Source organism: Triticum dicoccoides, chromosome 7A (assembly GCF_002162155.2).
Source record: "Triticum dicoccoides isolate Atlit2015 ecotype Zavitan chromosome 7A, WEW_v2.0, whole genome shotgun sequence".
In the NCBI taxonomy this organism is placed as follows: Eukaryota; Viridiplantae; Streptophyta; class Magnoliopsida; order Poales; family Poaceae; genus Triticum; species Triticum dicoccoides.
The window spans coordinates 95294691-95310496 of record NC_041392.1 but is presented as its reverse complement, the minus strand read 5'-3'; the positions used below and the strand labels follow the sequence as shown (position 1 = coordinate 95310496).

Sequence of the window (15806 nt, the reverse complement as noted above, 5' to 3'; positions counted from 1 at the left end):
TCTCTCAAACAACCCTACAACCAAATAGCAAAGAGTCTCTTGTGTCCCCAACACACCCAATACAATGGTAAATTGTATAGGTGCACTAGTTCGGTGAAGAGATGGTGATACAAGTGCAATATGGATGGTAGATATAGGTTTTTGTAATCTGAAAATATAAAAACAGCAAGGTAACTAATGATAAAAGTGAGCGTAAACGGTATTACAATGATAGGAAACAAGGCCTAGGGTTCATACTTTCGTGCAAGTTCTCCTCAACAATAATAACATAATTGGATCATATAACAATCCCTCAACATGCAACAAAGAGTCACTCCAAATCCACTAATAGTGGAGAACAAACAAAGAGATTATGGTAGGGTACGAAACCACCTTAAAGTTATCCTTTCTGATCTATCTATTCAAGAGTCCGTAGTAAAATAACATGAAGCTATTCTTTCCGTTCAATCTATCATAGAGTTCGTACTAGAATAACACCTTAAGACACAAATCAACCAAAACCCTAATGTCACCTAGATACTCCAATGTCACCTCAAGTATCCGTGGGTATGATTATACGATATGCATCACACAATCTCAGATTCATCTATTCAAACCAACACAAAGTACTTCAAAGAGTGCCCCAAAGTTTCTACCGGATAGTCAAGACGAAAACGTGTGCCAACCCCTATGCGTAGGTTCATGGGCGGAACCCGCAAGTTGATCACCAAAGCATACATCAAGTGAATCACGTGATCCCATTGTCACCACAGATACGCACGGCAAAACATACATCAAGTGTTCTCAAATCATTAAAGACTCAGTCCGATAAGATAACTTCAAAGGGAAAACTCAATCCATTACAAGAGAGTAGATGGGGAGAAACATCATAAGATCCAACTATAATAGCAAAGCTCGCGATACATCAAGATCGTATCACCTCAAGAACACGAGAGAGAGAGAGATCAAACACATAGCTACTGGTACATACCCTCAGCCCTGAGGGTGAACTACTCCCTCTTTGTCATGGAGATCGTCGGGATGATGAAGAGGGCCACCGGTGATGGATCCCCCCTCCGGCAGGGTGCCGAAACAGGGTCCCGATTGGTTTTTGGTGGCTACAAAGGCTTGCGGTGGAGGAAGTCCCGATCTATTCTGTTCCTCGATGGTTTTAGGGTATATGGATATATATGGCCAAAAGAAGTCGGTAAGGGGAGCCACGAGGGGCCCACGAGGGTGGAGGGCACGCCCCCTGCCTCGTGCCTCCCTCGTTGCTTCCCAGACGTGCACTCCAAGTCCCCTGGATTGCTTCCGTTCCAAAAATAACTCTCCTGAATATTTCATTCCGTTTGGACTCCGTTTGACATTCCTTTTCTGCGAAACACTGAAACAAGGGAAAAAACAAAAACTGGCACTGGGCTCTGGGTTAATAGGTTATGTGACGCCCTCGATTCAATCGTACACTAATCATATACGCAAATGTGTACGATCAAGATCAAGGACTCACGGGAAGATATCACAACACAACTCTAGACACAAATTAAAATAATACAAGCTTTATATTACAAGCCAGGGGCCTCGAGGGCTCAAATACATAACCACGAATACACAAGAGTCAGCGGGAGCAACAATATCTGAGTACAGACATGAGTTAGACAAGTTTACCTTAAGAAGGCTAGCACAAAAGCGACATCGATCGAAAAGGCAAGGCCTCCTGCCTGGGAGCCTCCTAACTACTCCTGGTCGTCAGCGGTCTCCACGTAGTAGCAGGCTTCGGTGGTGGCATTTGGCTCCAGGGCTCCGACATCTGGTTGCATCAACCAGAAAGAACAAGAAAGGGGGAAAAGGGGGAGCGAAGCAACCGTGAGTACTCATCCAAAGTACTCGCAAGCAAGGAACTACACTACATATGCATCGGTATCAATGAAATGGGTTGTATGTGGACTGAACTGCAGAAATGCCAGAATAGAGGGGAGAACCTAGTCCTATCGAAGACTAGCATCTTCTAGAAACCACCATCTTGCAGCAACAAGAGGGAGTAGAGTAGCATAAAGTAAAGTAGTAGTAGTGTTATCAACCTCGACCAGAGATCCTTTCTCGACTCCCTGCGAGAAAGCAATCCCAGAGCCATACTATCCAAGTGTCATCACAATCCAATTCTCATAACCATCAAGTTCTCATCACAAGTATCCAGTTCTAGTTGTATCGATCAGGATACAACTCCAAGTGTCCGTTACCGTAGGACAGGCTATCGATAGATGTTTTCTTCCCTGCAGGGGTGCACCAACTTACCCACCACGCTCGATTAACTCCGACCGGACACACTTTCCTGGGTCATGCCCGGCCTCGGCCAAACAATACGCCGCAACCCGACCTAGGCTTAATAGAGAGGCCAGCACGCCGGACTAAACCTATGCCCCCAGGGATCATGGGCCATCTCCCCGGAAACTCCTGCACATTGCGATGACCGGTGAGCAGACCTAACTACCACCTTCAACAAGGCAGGCGCTTACGCAGTCCAACCCGGCGCGCGCCGCTCAGTCGCTGACATCTATTAAGCTTCGGGTGATGTATACGACGCATAACGCCCATACTATGCCCACGTGATGGTTAGTGCTATCAGGCCAGAGGCCCCTCCGATCAAATATCCAAATCGTAGTGGATTAGGAACATGCGGTAATAAGCAGAGACTCACGAAAGATGTGACCCTGTTGCCCCGTCTCGAGGACTTGCGGCAAGGGCTAGGAATGCCCCGCCACGCCTCGTAATTATCTCGCGGGCACCTTCCAGGTCAACCCATCTCCACATCACTCGCAATTAAGCTCGCGCGGGTACCCCTCAGGGCCGACCCGTCTTTCCAAGTAACAGTGGTAAAGTACAAGTATCCGTGTGTCCAAACATCAAGGGGAAAACCCGAGGAATCACCCCCGATGAATTCCACTAGATGTAATCATCAAGGTGAACGTAAGAGGAATCACCCCCAAGGTTCACACTTGAGGGGTTGCACGACAGAGTCGTATCGGAAGTGGTTAAGGAGGAAATCACCCTCGATGACCACGACTGAATGACTACACTACAGGGTTAACATCAGAAGTGCTGAAGAGGTTCACCCTCAGTACTCGGTAGTAACCCAGTAGTGTCAAGCAACTAAGGGGAAGTGATGTGCGGTGTCGGGGCCTAGTCTTCGATCACGTAGATCGAGTCATCGATGATGAAGCAGGGGAAACAAGGACAAGTGGAGGTCTCTGATGGAACACTAACCAACCTATACTAAGCAGTTTAGGATAAGCAGATAAGGTACAACAGCAGATACAAAAGCAGGCTATGCATCAGAATAGGAGCAAACAATAACAGTAGCAAAATCTAATGCAAGCATGAGAGAATGGAACGAGATGATCAAAGGGGGGGTTTGCCTGGAAGCTTCGGTGAAAGGGAAGAAGGGTCGTCGTCGACGTAGTCGATCACCGGGGCATCATCGGCCTCGGGGTCTACCAGAGAGAAGAGGGGCAAGAAACAATAACTATAAGCAAACAGATGCAACACTAAGCATGACATGACGATATGCAAAACTAGGGTTGACCTAACATAGTACTACACGATGCAGACGGAGGGGATAAACATCCGAGGATGAATTCCCGGCGTTAGGCGGATTCCGGACAGAGGAAAAGAGGGGGGAAAGTTCCATGTTCAGCATGCTAGGGGCATGTGACGGATGAACAGATCGCGTACCCGGATTCATTGGATTTTTCAGAGCAACTTTCATGTAGAAAACATTTTCATCCGATCTAAGGTTGAATTTATATGAATTTTCAAAGCTTTAATGATTTTCTATATTAATTCGAAAATAAACAGCAAAATACTTTTGTCACCTAGTGTTATTCTAGCCATAGTGTATGAGAGTGGGACCAATGGGGCTGGGTTGACCCAGTCAAATGTTGACTAGTCAACTTATGAACAGTGTGGGGGGCCACATGTCATTGACTTACTTTTCTGAAATTTTGTTTTTCTTTAAACTAACAATGGGTCCACATGTCATCTACTATTGGACTAATTAACTAGTACTAATAATTAGACTAACCAACTAAACTACTCCCTAAACGAGTATTTGGGCCGGCCACACACACACAGAAAACACACACTCACGAACACACACAGCACACACATGCTCGGCCATGGCCATGGATTGGCCATGCCAATTAGTAGCGGCTGGAGCATCACCTAGCAGCAGCGGCAAGCATCAGGATTTAGGTGCAGTGGTAGCTAGCGTCCAGGAGGCGGTAGCAGCACGCGAGCATCAGAGAAGCTGTGTAGCAAGTAGCACTGGCGAGAAGCAGCAGCACTACGCAGCAGAACAGGGAGCAGTATTAGCTAGCATCGGCAAGTAGCAGGAGCAAAAGGCGAGCAGGGGTGCGGCGCGCGCGCACGCGGGGCATCAGCAGCGGCAGTGGCAGCGCCGCAGGCAACAGTACGCAGAGCAGCGCGCGGCCGCGACGGCGCAGGGCAGCAGCAGCCGGGCGCCGACAGGGAAGAAGCATGGCGGTAGTGGGCATGGCTGTGCACGCACAGGCAGGCACTCGGGTGAGTAGGGGCAGCTGGGGTCGAAGCAGCAAACAACGCTAAGGGGCGACGCGGGCGCGTGTGTACGCAGGAAAACGAGCGCGGCCATGGACGAGGACAAGGCGGCGGCTACAGCTACGGATCGAAAGGGGAAAGCAGGGGAATCGGGGGAGGAGCTCACTGGGGAGGCGCAAGGGGGCCCGGTGACGGCTTAGTAGCTGCAGGCTCGCCGGAATCACCGAGATTTGCCTGCGACCCGAGGAAGAAGAGGGCGGCGTCGAGGGCGATGCAGGGGCTCCCAACTCCAACACGCTGTTGCCGATGACGAGGGAGTCGACGGCGGGGCCGGTGGATGCGGTGGATTGCTGCGGGGGCTCGATGGCTATGCGGGCGGCGAACCCATGGCGACGGCGGCGACGGTTTCCTCCAGATCGAGAAGAGGGGCTAGAACGAATCTGAGAGGGAGAGGGAGAGGGAGATGGGGGATTTGGGGGCTAGGGTTTCGGGGAGGGAGGAGGGGCGTCGGGGTCTGTAGACGAGAGGGGAGGCCGTGGATGGCCGGCACCTGGCCGGGGCGCCATGGATGGCCTCCACGATCCCCTGTTGTCTCCTGTAGCGGGAAGAACAGAATGAGTGGGGGGAGTTGGGCTGCTGGGCCAGCAGGCCATCTGGGCCAAGTGCTCGGAGGGAGGGGAGGGGCCTTTCTCATTTGTTTCTCTTTTGGTTTCTCCTTTTCCTTTTCTTTATCTAGTTAGCTACTCATTTGTAATCAAATGAGTGACCAATGAATTTAGTTGAATGTTAAACTTAACATATAATTCAGGCACAACATTGTAGTGTTGCATAAAAAGTTTCAGAGCCAAAGGAATTGTTCAAGCATTTTTTAAAATTGAAAAGGCCAATTAATATGTTGCTGGGCCACTTATATTTTCCTAGGGATTAAAGGGAGAGCCAAATGAAGTTGGTTTTAACATGACAAAGATCGGGGGAATTTATACTAAAATGCGAACATTTTAGTGTTATGTTCTGGAGAAGCAATATTTTGACTTGTCTTTTAATTTGAATTTAAGGTCGGTTTGGGACAAAGTGATGATCAGCAAAATTTAATTATGATGACGTGGCACCATTAACAGGAGTTTACTGTAGCTTGACACTCGGGATGTTACAAATCTCCTCCACTACAAGAAATCTCGTCCCGAGATTTAAGTGGGGAAGTAAAGAGGAACTTCGGGAGAACTGACCCTTATAGGGTTAATTATCTGGTGAACAATGTAGGGAATGAGGCAGAAGTATCTCTCGAGTTGAAACTTAATAAAACATCAGGAGCAAGTATGAAGGTACAATAGAAAGTTTCAAGCGAATGGACAAATGATTGATACCTGAACAGAGTGTGAGAAAAGGGTTCAGAGCATCTGGAATAGATCATCTCCCAAAAGGTGGCTCGTGACATGACACGAAGCCAAACACAAGAATATTTCGGAATCAAGGATATACAGGAGAGTCAGTTTTCGATCCTGTGGAACTGTGGGTTATGGGCCCACCATGTGGGTTAAGGGTAGAAAGGGGGGTGGCATCTTGCATGGTCATGATAGTAAGGCATGTCAGACAATAATCTGCCAGTTATGTCGGCAACAACGTCGATAGCAAGGGCGAGGGACGAAGAGAACCATTTTCCTGCTCATTGGAACGAGGCGGACCAATAGGCAAGGTTCTCGTCCATCGGTGGTACCGTAATGTTATCAACAATAGTAACAAGGTATTACTGACAGAATTGTTCAACCAAGGTGTTTACCTAAGGAGGGAAATATTACTGCTTAGATCATATAGATCACAAGAAAGGTTAAACAAAACAACGGAAAGGAAAATGTGTTTAAAGACAAGATTAGGAGTATATCCTTCGCAAGAACAAGCAGCGCAGGATATACAAGACGGGACAACAAGTAGATAATCATCTAGTGGAAGGGGTGAGGAAAACTCATGAAGTTACCCATACAATGGTGTTTGGATAATTGATCAAGGAACATTTAGCATTGCGCTTTCAATGTTCTTATTGTTATTCGGAATATCACGGTCATGCTTCGAGGTAGTAGTAATTTGGTGTTTCAAGTAAGGGTTGGTCTGAAGATCAAGAGAAATACACAAAGAACGGTTTCAGGAATAGCAAGGAACGTAAGGTATAACCAAACACATGATCAAGTTTGTGTTGGCAGAAGTCAATGATGCGTCGACGACAACACCAGCCATCGAGGGGGCAAGGATGATCTCTCTCATCATGAATTTGATCCACAACTTGGAAGAGGTCAAGACATTGATGATGATCACAACACATTTTGTCGAGAGGGTTCATGAGGATGTAATCGGTCAGCGACGACATCAAGTAAAAGGATGGTGACGCAAAAGGTTGTTGGGACCATGAGTACGACACAAACTCAAAATCAAGCTTGCTGTTCAGGGCGAAATGATATGAAGAGGAAGATCGACGTAAGCTTAGCTCATCGTCAGAAGTTGCTCCGGGCATAAGGACCAGGTAGCACAGTTAAAAGTTGACACGATAAAAATATAGCCGATCAGGCTAGGAATGATGTGATAGGGTATTAAACTTTCCAGTAACAAGTACTAGGGGTAATACCGGAAGGTAAATCAGAGTAGAGGTTGGACGGGTGAAATGATCTGCAGAGGGAAAGTATTTTAACTTACCCGGGAAATGGAATCAAGGAGGAATTATGGTCGGAACCATGATTGTAAAGGATCAATTCATAGATACAAGATGAACTTATAATAAGGGGGTTATTATTATCACAAGAAGCTTCGATGATAAGTTCCACATTAGGTCCATGGGCATGAACACAAAGCTCAAGGTCGACTCCCACTTCTTCAATGCATAACCTTTCATTCACTTCTCGCTTTCGATGGAGTTGTAGTGTTGGAATTTATTTGGCGAAACACCGAAAGAGTATGACTCGTGAGAACTCTCGGGTCACAAGGATTATGGAAGGCATAAGTTCAACCCATCGGGGCATTTTTACGAACCTATACAACCATCAACCAAGCAAGAGATACAAGTTCGAAAGTAGAGTATTGAAGTCAAAGCAGGTGATACAATTTACCAAAGGTATTATGTATCAGGGAAAAACTCACAAGATTTTGGATGTGAAGGACACTGTCGGATAACAACCCAACAATGAATCTGGCGATTCACGATAGAGTTGATGTGAGTATCGGTAATCAATCAGATGAAGAGGGGGATGCAAAGGCATCGGCTTATAGAAAAGTCTGAATGATTCGATGCTTGGGTACAAAGGAATTATGATTTCAAGACAAAGGATCAGAAACAGAGGCCCCGACCAAAAGATGAGTAAGTTGAATAGACTTAGAGGTGCACCCGATCAAATCTGGATTGCGCAAGAACCAGCTCATATATGGAAGGATGTCTGAGCCGGAAAGAAAATTTCCAAGGATTAATTGATGATTGCGAGTATTCGCACACACGCTGAATCCATAGGAACATAATAACAATCACAAAGAATTTTAAAGAATATTGCTAGACACATGGAATTAATCCTAATGCAAGCAGGCAAGGAGAATCAAGAGCAATAGGCTGCAGAGGATTTTCGGAAGATCAGATAGTATTTCCAAGTATTTCGGAAAGCATATGAACAACTGGGGATGAACGAACCCCGGTTAAGTGAATTATCCACAATTCAAAAAGAAGCTACAAAGCAGAAGGCACAAAGGATTCTCGAAACAACGGAGAGTACTAGTGGTATCTTGTAATAACAGGAGCAACTAGGGATGAAGGTACAAGCGGCAAGAATGTTATTCAGGGGGATTATCGTTGGTCAGGAACTGTAAGGCAATTGGCACAGGGTCTCGAGAAACATCGAGGAGTACCTGCAGGATCTTCTGGCGAAGCAAGCGATCATCAAAAATGTCGGGGCTCTTCGGGAGGAAGTGGGTACGAGAACCTAATGTCAGAGTTAGTAAAATGTTTAACCCGAATAGAAGAGAGATCAGAGTCCCAGATCATAGACGAGGAATAAAAGATCCTAATACCACCCAATGGCAACGTGGGCCCATAAGCCACACAGCCATGTTAGTAAAAGTTTTTCTAGTGACTAGACTCGACTTCGGCCAAGGAGTTGGAAAGGGGGCTACCTACAGGCAGTCGGCTCTGATACCAACTTGTGACGCCCTTGATTCAATCCTACACTAATCATACACGCAAATGTGTACGATCAAGATCAAGGACTCACGAGAAGATATCACAACACAACTCTAGACACAAATTAAAATAATGCAAGCTTTATATTACAAGCCAGAGGGCTCGAATACACAAGAGTCAGCGGGAGCAACAATATCTGAGTACAGACATGAGTTAGACAAGTTTGCCTTAAGAAGGCTAGCACAAAAGCGACATCGATCGAAAAGGCAAGGCCTCCTGCCTGGGAGCCTCCTAACTACTCCTGGTCATCAGCGATCTCCACGTAGTAGCAGGCTTCGGTGGTGGCATCTGGCTCCTGGTCTCTGACATCTGGTTGCATCAACCAGAAAGAAGAAGAAAGGGGGAAAAGGGGGAGCAAAGCAACCGTGAGTACTCATCCAAAGTACTCGCAAGCAAGGAACTACACTACATATGCATCGATATCAATGAAATGGGCTGTATGTGGACTGAACTGCAGAAATGCCAGAATAGAGGGGAGAACCTAGTCCTATCGAAGACTAGCATCTTCTGGAAACCACCATCTTGCAGCAACAGGAGGGAGTAGAGTAGCATAAAGTAAAGTAGTAGTAGTGTTATCAACCTCGGCCAGAGATCCTTTCTCGACTCCCTGCGAGAAAGCAATCCCAGAGCCATACTATCCAAGTGTCATCACAATCCAATTCTCATCATCATCCAGTTCTCATCACAAGTATCCAATTCTAGTTGTATCGATCGGGATACAACTCCAAGTGTCCCTTACCGTAGGACAGGCTATCGATAGATGTTTTCTTCCCTGCATGGGTGCACCAACTTACCCACCACGCTCGATTAACTCCGGCCGGACACACTTTCCTGGGTCATGCCCGGCCTTGGCCAAACAATACGCCGCAACCCGACCTAGGCTTAATAGAGAGGCCAGCACGCCAGACTAAACCTATGCCCCCAGTGGTCATGGGCCATCTCCCCGGAAACTCCTGCACGTTGCGAACGCGGCCGGTGAGCAGACCTAGCTACCTCCTTCAACAAGGCAGGCGCTTACGCAGTCCAACCCTGCGTGCGCCGCTCAGTCGCTGACGTCTATTAAGCTTCGGCTGATGTATACGACGCAGAACGCCCATACTATGCCCACGTGATGGTTAGTGCTATCAGGCCAGAGGTCCCTCGGATCAAATATCCAAATCGTAGTGGATTAGGAACGCGCGGTAATAAGCAGAGACTCACGAAAGATGAGACCCCGTTACCCCGTCTCGAGGACTTGTGGCAAGGGCTAGGAATGCCCGGCCACGCCTCGTAATTATCTCGCCAGCACCTTCCAGGTCCACCCGTCTCCACATCACTCGCAATTAAGCTCGCGCGGGTACCCCTCAGGGCCGACCCGTCTTTCCAAGTAACAGTGGTAAAGTACAAGTATCCGTGTGTCCAAACATCAAGGGGAAAACCCGAGGAATCACCCCTGATGAATTCCACTAGATGTAATCATCAAGGTGAACGTAAGAGGAATCACCCCCAAGGTTCACACTTGAGGGGTTGCACGACAGAGTCGTATCGGAAGTGGTTAAGGAGGAAATCACCCTCGATGACCACGACTGAATGACTACACTACAGGGTTAACATCAGAAGTGCTGGAGAGGTTCACCCTCGGTACTCGGTAGTAACCCAGTAGTGTCGAGCAACTAAGGGGAAGTGATGTGCGGTGTCGGGGCCTGGTCTTCGATCACGTAGATCGAGTCGCCGATGATGAAGCAGGGGCAACAAGGACAAGTGGAGGTCTCTGAAGCAACACTAACCAACCTATACTAAGTAGTTTAGGATAAGCAGATAAGGTACAATAGCAGATACAAAATCAGGCTATGCATCAGAATAGGAGCAAACAATAACAGTAGCAAAATCTAATGCAAGCATGCGAGAATGGAATGGGCGATATCGGGATGATCAAAGGGGGGGGGGCTTGCCTGGAAGCTTCCGTGAAAGGGAAGAAGGGTCGTCGTCGACGTAGTCGATCACCGGGGCATCATCGGCCTCGGGGTCTACCAGAGAGAAGAGGGGCAAGAAACAATAACTATAAGCAAACAGATGCAACACTAAGCATGACATGACGATATGCAAAACTAGGGTTGACCTAACATAGTACTACACGATGCAGACGGAGGGGATAAACATCCGAGGATGAATTCCCGGCGTTAGGCGGATTCCGGACAGAGGAAAAGAGGGGGGAAAGTTCCATGTTCAGCATGCTAGGGGCATGTGACGGATGAACGGATCGCGTACCCGGATTCATTGGATTTTTCTGAGCAACTTTCATGTAGAAAATATTTTCATCCAATCTAAGGTTGAATTTATATAAATTTTCAAAGCTTTAATGATTTTCTATATTAATTCGGAAATAAACAGCAAAATACTTTTGTCACCTAGTGTTATTCTAGCCGTAGTGTATGACAGTGGGACCAATGGGGCTGGGTTGACCCAGTCAAATGTTGACTAGTCAACATATGAACAGTGTGGGGGCCACATGTCATTGACTTCCTTTTCTGATATTTTGTTTTTCTTTAAACTAACAATGGGTCCACATGTCATCTACTATTGGACTAATTAACTAGTACTAATAATTAGACTAACCAACTAAACTAGTCCCTAAACGAGTATTTGAGCCGGCCACACACACACAGAAAACACACACTCACGAACACACACAGCACACACATGCTCGGCCATGGCCATGGATTGGCCATGCTAATTAGTAGCGGCTGGAGCATCACCTAGCAGCAGCGACAAGCATCAGGATTTAGGTGCAGTGGTAGCTAGCGTCCAGGAGGCGGTAGCAGCACGCGAGCATCAGAGAAGCTGCGTAGCAAGTAGCACTGGCGAGAAGCAGCAGCAGTACGCAGCAGAACAGGGAGCAGCAGCAGCTAGCATTGGCAAGCAGCAGGAGCAAAAGGCGAGCGGGGGCGCGGCGCGCGCGCACGCGGGGCATCAGCAGCGGCAGTGGCAGCGCCGCAGGCAACAGTAGGCAGAGCAGCGCGCGGCCGCGACGGCGCAGGGCAGCAGCAGCCGGGCGCCGACAGGGAAGAAGCATGGCGGTAGTGGGCACGGCTGCGCGCGCACAGGCGGGCACTCGGGTGAGTAGGGGCAGCCAGGGTCGGAGCAGCAAACAACGCTAAGGGGCGACGCGGGCGCGTGTGTACGCAGGAAAACGAGCGCGGCCATGGACGAGGACAAGGCGGCGGCTACAGCTACGGATCGAAAGGGGAAAGCAGGGGAATCAGGGGAGGAGCTCACTGGGGAGGCGCAAGGGGGCCCGGTGACGGCTTAGTAGCTGCAGGCTCGCCGGAATCACCGAGATTTGCCGGCGACCCGAGGAAGAAGAGGGCGGCATCGAGGGCGATGCAGGGGCTCCCAACTCCAACACGCTGTTGCCGATGACGAGGGAGTCGACTGCGGGGCCGATGGACGCGGTGGATTGCTGCGGGGGGCTCGGTGGCTGTGCGGGCGGCGAACCCATGGCGACGGCGGTGACGGTTTCCTCCAGATCGAGAAGAGGGGCCAGAACGAATCTGAGAGGGAGAGGGAGATGGGGGATTTGGGGGCTAGGGTTTCGGGGAGGGAGGAGGGGCGTCAGGGTCTGTAGACGAGAGGGGAGGCCGTGGATGGCCGGCACCTGGCCGGGGCGCCATGGATGGCCTCCACGATCCCCTGTTGTCTCCTGTAGCGGGAAGAACAGAATGAGTGGGGGGAGTTGGGCTGCTGGGCCAGCAGGCCATCTGGGCCAAGTGCCCGGAGGGAGGGGAGGGGCCTTTCTCATTTGTTTCTCTTTTGGTTTCTCCTTTTCCTTTTCTTTATCTAATTAGCTACTCATTTGTAATCAAATGAGTGACCAATGAATTTAGTTGAATGTTAAACTTAACATATAACTCAGGCACAACATTGTAGTGTTGCATAAAAAGTTTCAGAGCCAAAGGAATTGTTCAAGCATTTTTTTTAAAATTGAAAAGGCCAATTAATATGTTGCTGGGCCACTTATATTTTCCTAGGGATTAAAGGGAGAGCCAAATGAAGTTGATTTTAACATGACAAAGATCGGGGGATTTATACTAAAATGCGAACTTTTTAGTGTTATAGTCTGGAGAAGCAATATTTTGACTTGTCTTTTAATTTGAATTTAAGGTCGGTTTGGGACAAAGTGATGATCAGCAAAATTTAATTATGATGACGCTGTCAGGACCCCGACTCAATGCCACATCGATCTAGCATGTAACACCTCATATCACTTTGCGACCTCACGCTCGGTATTCCCACGGGTGTCGCCTTACCTTTGCCCGGGACCGTTTGCGCCTTTTGGCACACGTATATGACAGTGTCGCTAGCGTCCATATGATAAGGAGCCCGGGCTGACATGGCTAGTCGTAAACCCAAAGTGGCACAGACTTACAGGGACAGGCATCCATGACCCAGCATCGAACGTGTCGGTCATCAGCGAGTGAATCCAGGCTGTAGCACTGGGCTAGCAGGACTCCGGTGAACCGGGCTGTAGCGGGCTAACAGGACTCCGATATTCATCGCGTGACATTTCCCCGAAGGGATAGACAAAGGAACAAAGAAGGACACATGCCGGCCAGCCTAAGTGTTCCGGAGCAGTAGCAAGCTACCATGGCTCGGTGGAAACACTAGGAGACATTTCCCGGTAAGAGAGGCTACTAAAGATAAACAACTAGATGGTCAGATCCCACACATACCAGGCATTTCAATAGCATACACACAATATGCTCGATATGTGCAAATACAACATGGCATCACAACATGACTCTACGACTCAAGTAATTATTCATTAGGCTCCGAGGAGCGAGATATTACAAACAGGGGTCTCATGACCCAACATTCAGAGCATACATATCAAAGCACAAGCGGAAGCTATCATGTCTGAGTACAGACATCTATAAATGAAAAAGGCTGAGAAGCCTGACTATCTACCAAATCCTGCTGAGGCACAAGATCGTAGCTGAGGTAACAAGCTAAACGTCGAAGTCCACGTGGAACTACTAGTGAGACTGAAGTCTCTCTGCAAAACATAAAATAGGCAAACGTGAGTACAAATGTACCCAACAAGACTTACATCAGAACTAACTACATATGCATCATTTTCAACAAGGGGATGGTGGGGTTTAACTGCAGCAAGCCAGCTTTGACTCGGTGGCTATCCTAAACTACGACTGCAAGCGACTCTTTTGAGGTGGCGCACACGAGTCCACATATTCACCATATCAATACACCACTATGGATCCGCTCCCGTCTCCCTACGAGAACGCCATCCATAGCACTCACGGTTATCTTGCGCATTTTAAAGTATCCACTTTCACTTGTCTATGAACTGATATAAGCAATCCAGAAGTCCTTTTCCGCGGACACGGCTATTCGAATAGATGATGTTAACCCTGCAGGGGTGTACTTCTTCATACATGTTTCCACCACTTAGCGTCTGCACACGACATGTGCTCGGCAGACTTCAAGCGAAAGCCGACGTGGGTGTAGACCACGACCTACCTAAACACTCAAGTCTCTAGTCCAGGTTTATCGCCTATTCGGGTTCCATCCATGAGGAGATCCGGCCGGAGTTTCGCTCACAGCCCCAAACGATGTGAACAGGGTTCCCGAGATACCAAACGGGCATCCGGTACACCGTGCCACGTACCTACCGCATCACAGCCCACCCCTACGGTCAGCGCTGTCCACGGCCTCCAGTAAGCTACAAACACCAGAAACTACTTGCAACTCCTGGACAGAGGACTAGGGTGAATAAGAAGTCGAGCGGGGTCATATTTCAGGGCCCAATGCATGGTAGTAGCTGAATCATGGATCACAAACACAGAACTCAGTTCCTAAGGACGGCTTCAATGAGACAACCCACCATGTACTCCAACATGGCCTCTCACCGACACCTTTTACCAAATCGTGTTCACACACTTAGCTCACACATAGTAGGACATGTTCACACACCTCTGATTCATCCTCGATGAATCAGACCTGACTCAACTCTAAGCAGTAGCAGGCATGACAAACAAGCATGAATGAGTAGGCACATCAGGGCTCAAACAACTCCTACTCATGCTAGTGGGTTTCATCTATTTACTGTGGCAATGACAGGTCATGCAAAGGATAAAGGGGTTCAGCTACCGCAGCAAGTAACAGATGAATCGTTGTTGTCCTATTGCAGTAAAAGAGAGCAGGAGCGAGAGAGTAGGATTGTATCGGAATGAACAAGGGGGTTTATCTTGCCTGGCACTTCTGAAGATAACATTGAGTCTTCATCAGTGTCAACGATCACATCATCGGTATCACGTCTATCGAGAGGGGACAAATACCGGCAACACAGAAGGGAACACAATCAATGCAATGCACAATATGATGCATGATCATGACATGGCAAAATGAATGTGTTTTGGGCTAATGCAACTAGCAACAGATTAAATGAAGTTGGTTTGAATACAAGATTCAAATTCAAACTCCATATGTGATTATTCAAATGCCATTTAATTGATTTGTGCTAAACAGCAGCTATAAGTTGTTCTAAGATGCATGAAAATGGTACAGATGGATTCCTTGAATTTTTCTGATAATTTTTCATATATAAATTATTTAATTTGGAGTTACGGTTAATTTTCTATGATTTTTTGAAGTTTTAGGCATTTTCTGGAATTTCCTAAATAATATTAAATTCAGAAATGATTATGGCGTCAGCACCACGTCACAGTGACGTCAGCAGGGTCAACTGGGCCCCCCGGGTCAAACCTGACGTGTGGGGGCCACACGTCAGTGACACAGGAGCTAATCCCGGTCAAACCCAGCGCTGACTGGGGTTTGACCAGGGGTGGGGCCCGCTGTCAGTGTCACTAGGTGTTGACTAAGTGCGTCATTAGCCCGAATTAATCTGCCACGTCACCCTCGCCGGAGTTACGCCGGCGGCGACCAAAACGACGGCGGAGTGTTTCGGAAAAACGCTACGGGGCTCCATTTTGAGCGCGGTTTGTGGCTACGGCTTGCTGGCGTTCTTGCGCATCTAGTGGTAGCAGCGACAGCA

At 48.0% G+C, this 15806-nt stretch overlaps 1 protein-coding gene across 1 annotated transcript; it reads right to left on the bottom strand.

Moving 5' to 3' along the window:
* Nucleotides 1-8888: 8888 nt before the first annotated feature.
* LOC119332564 lies at nucleotides 8889-12393 on the bottom strand. The gene is made up of 3 exons (XM_037605740.1): nucleotides 12014-12393; nucleotides 10690-10764; nucleotides 8889-9067 (listed from the first exon to the last, which is right to left on the bottom strand). The coding sequence occupies exons 1-3, from the start codon at nucleotides 12234-12236 to the stop codon at nucleotides 8994-8996; spliced, it is 372 nt and encodes a 123-aa protein (XP_037461637.1). The 5' UTR covers nucleotides 12237-12393; the 3' UTR covers nucleotides 8889-8993.
* Between the last annotated feature and the right edge of the window lie 3413 nt (nucleotides 12394-15806).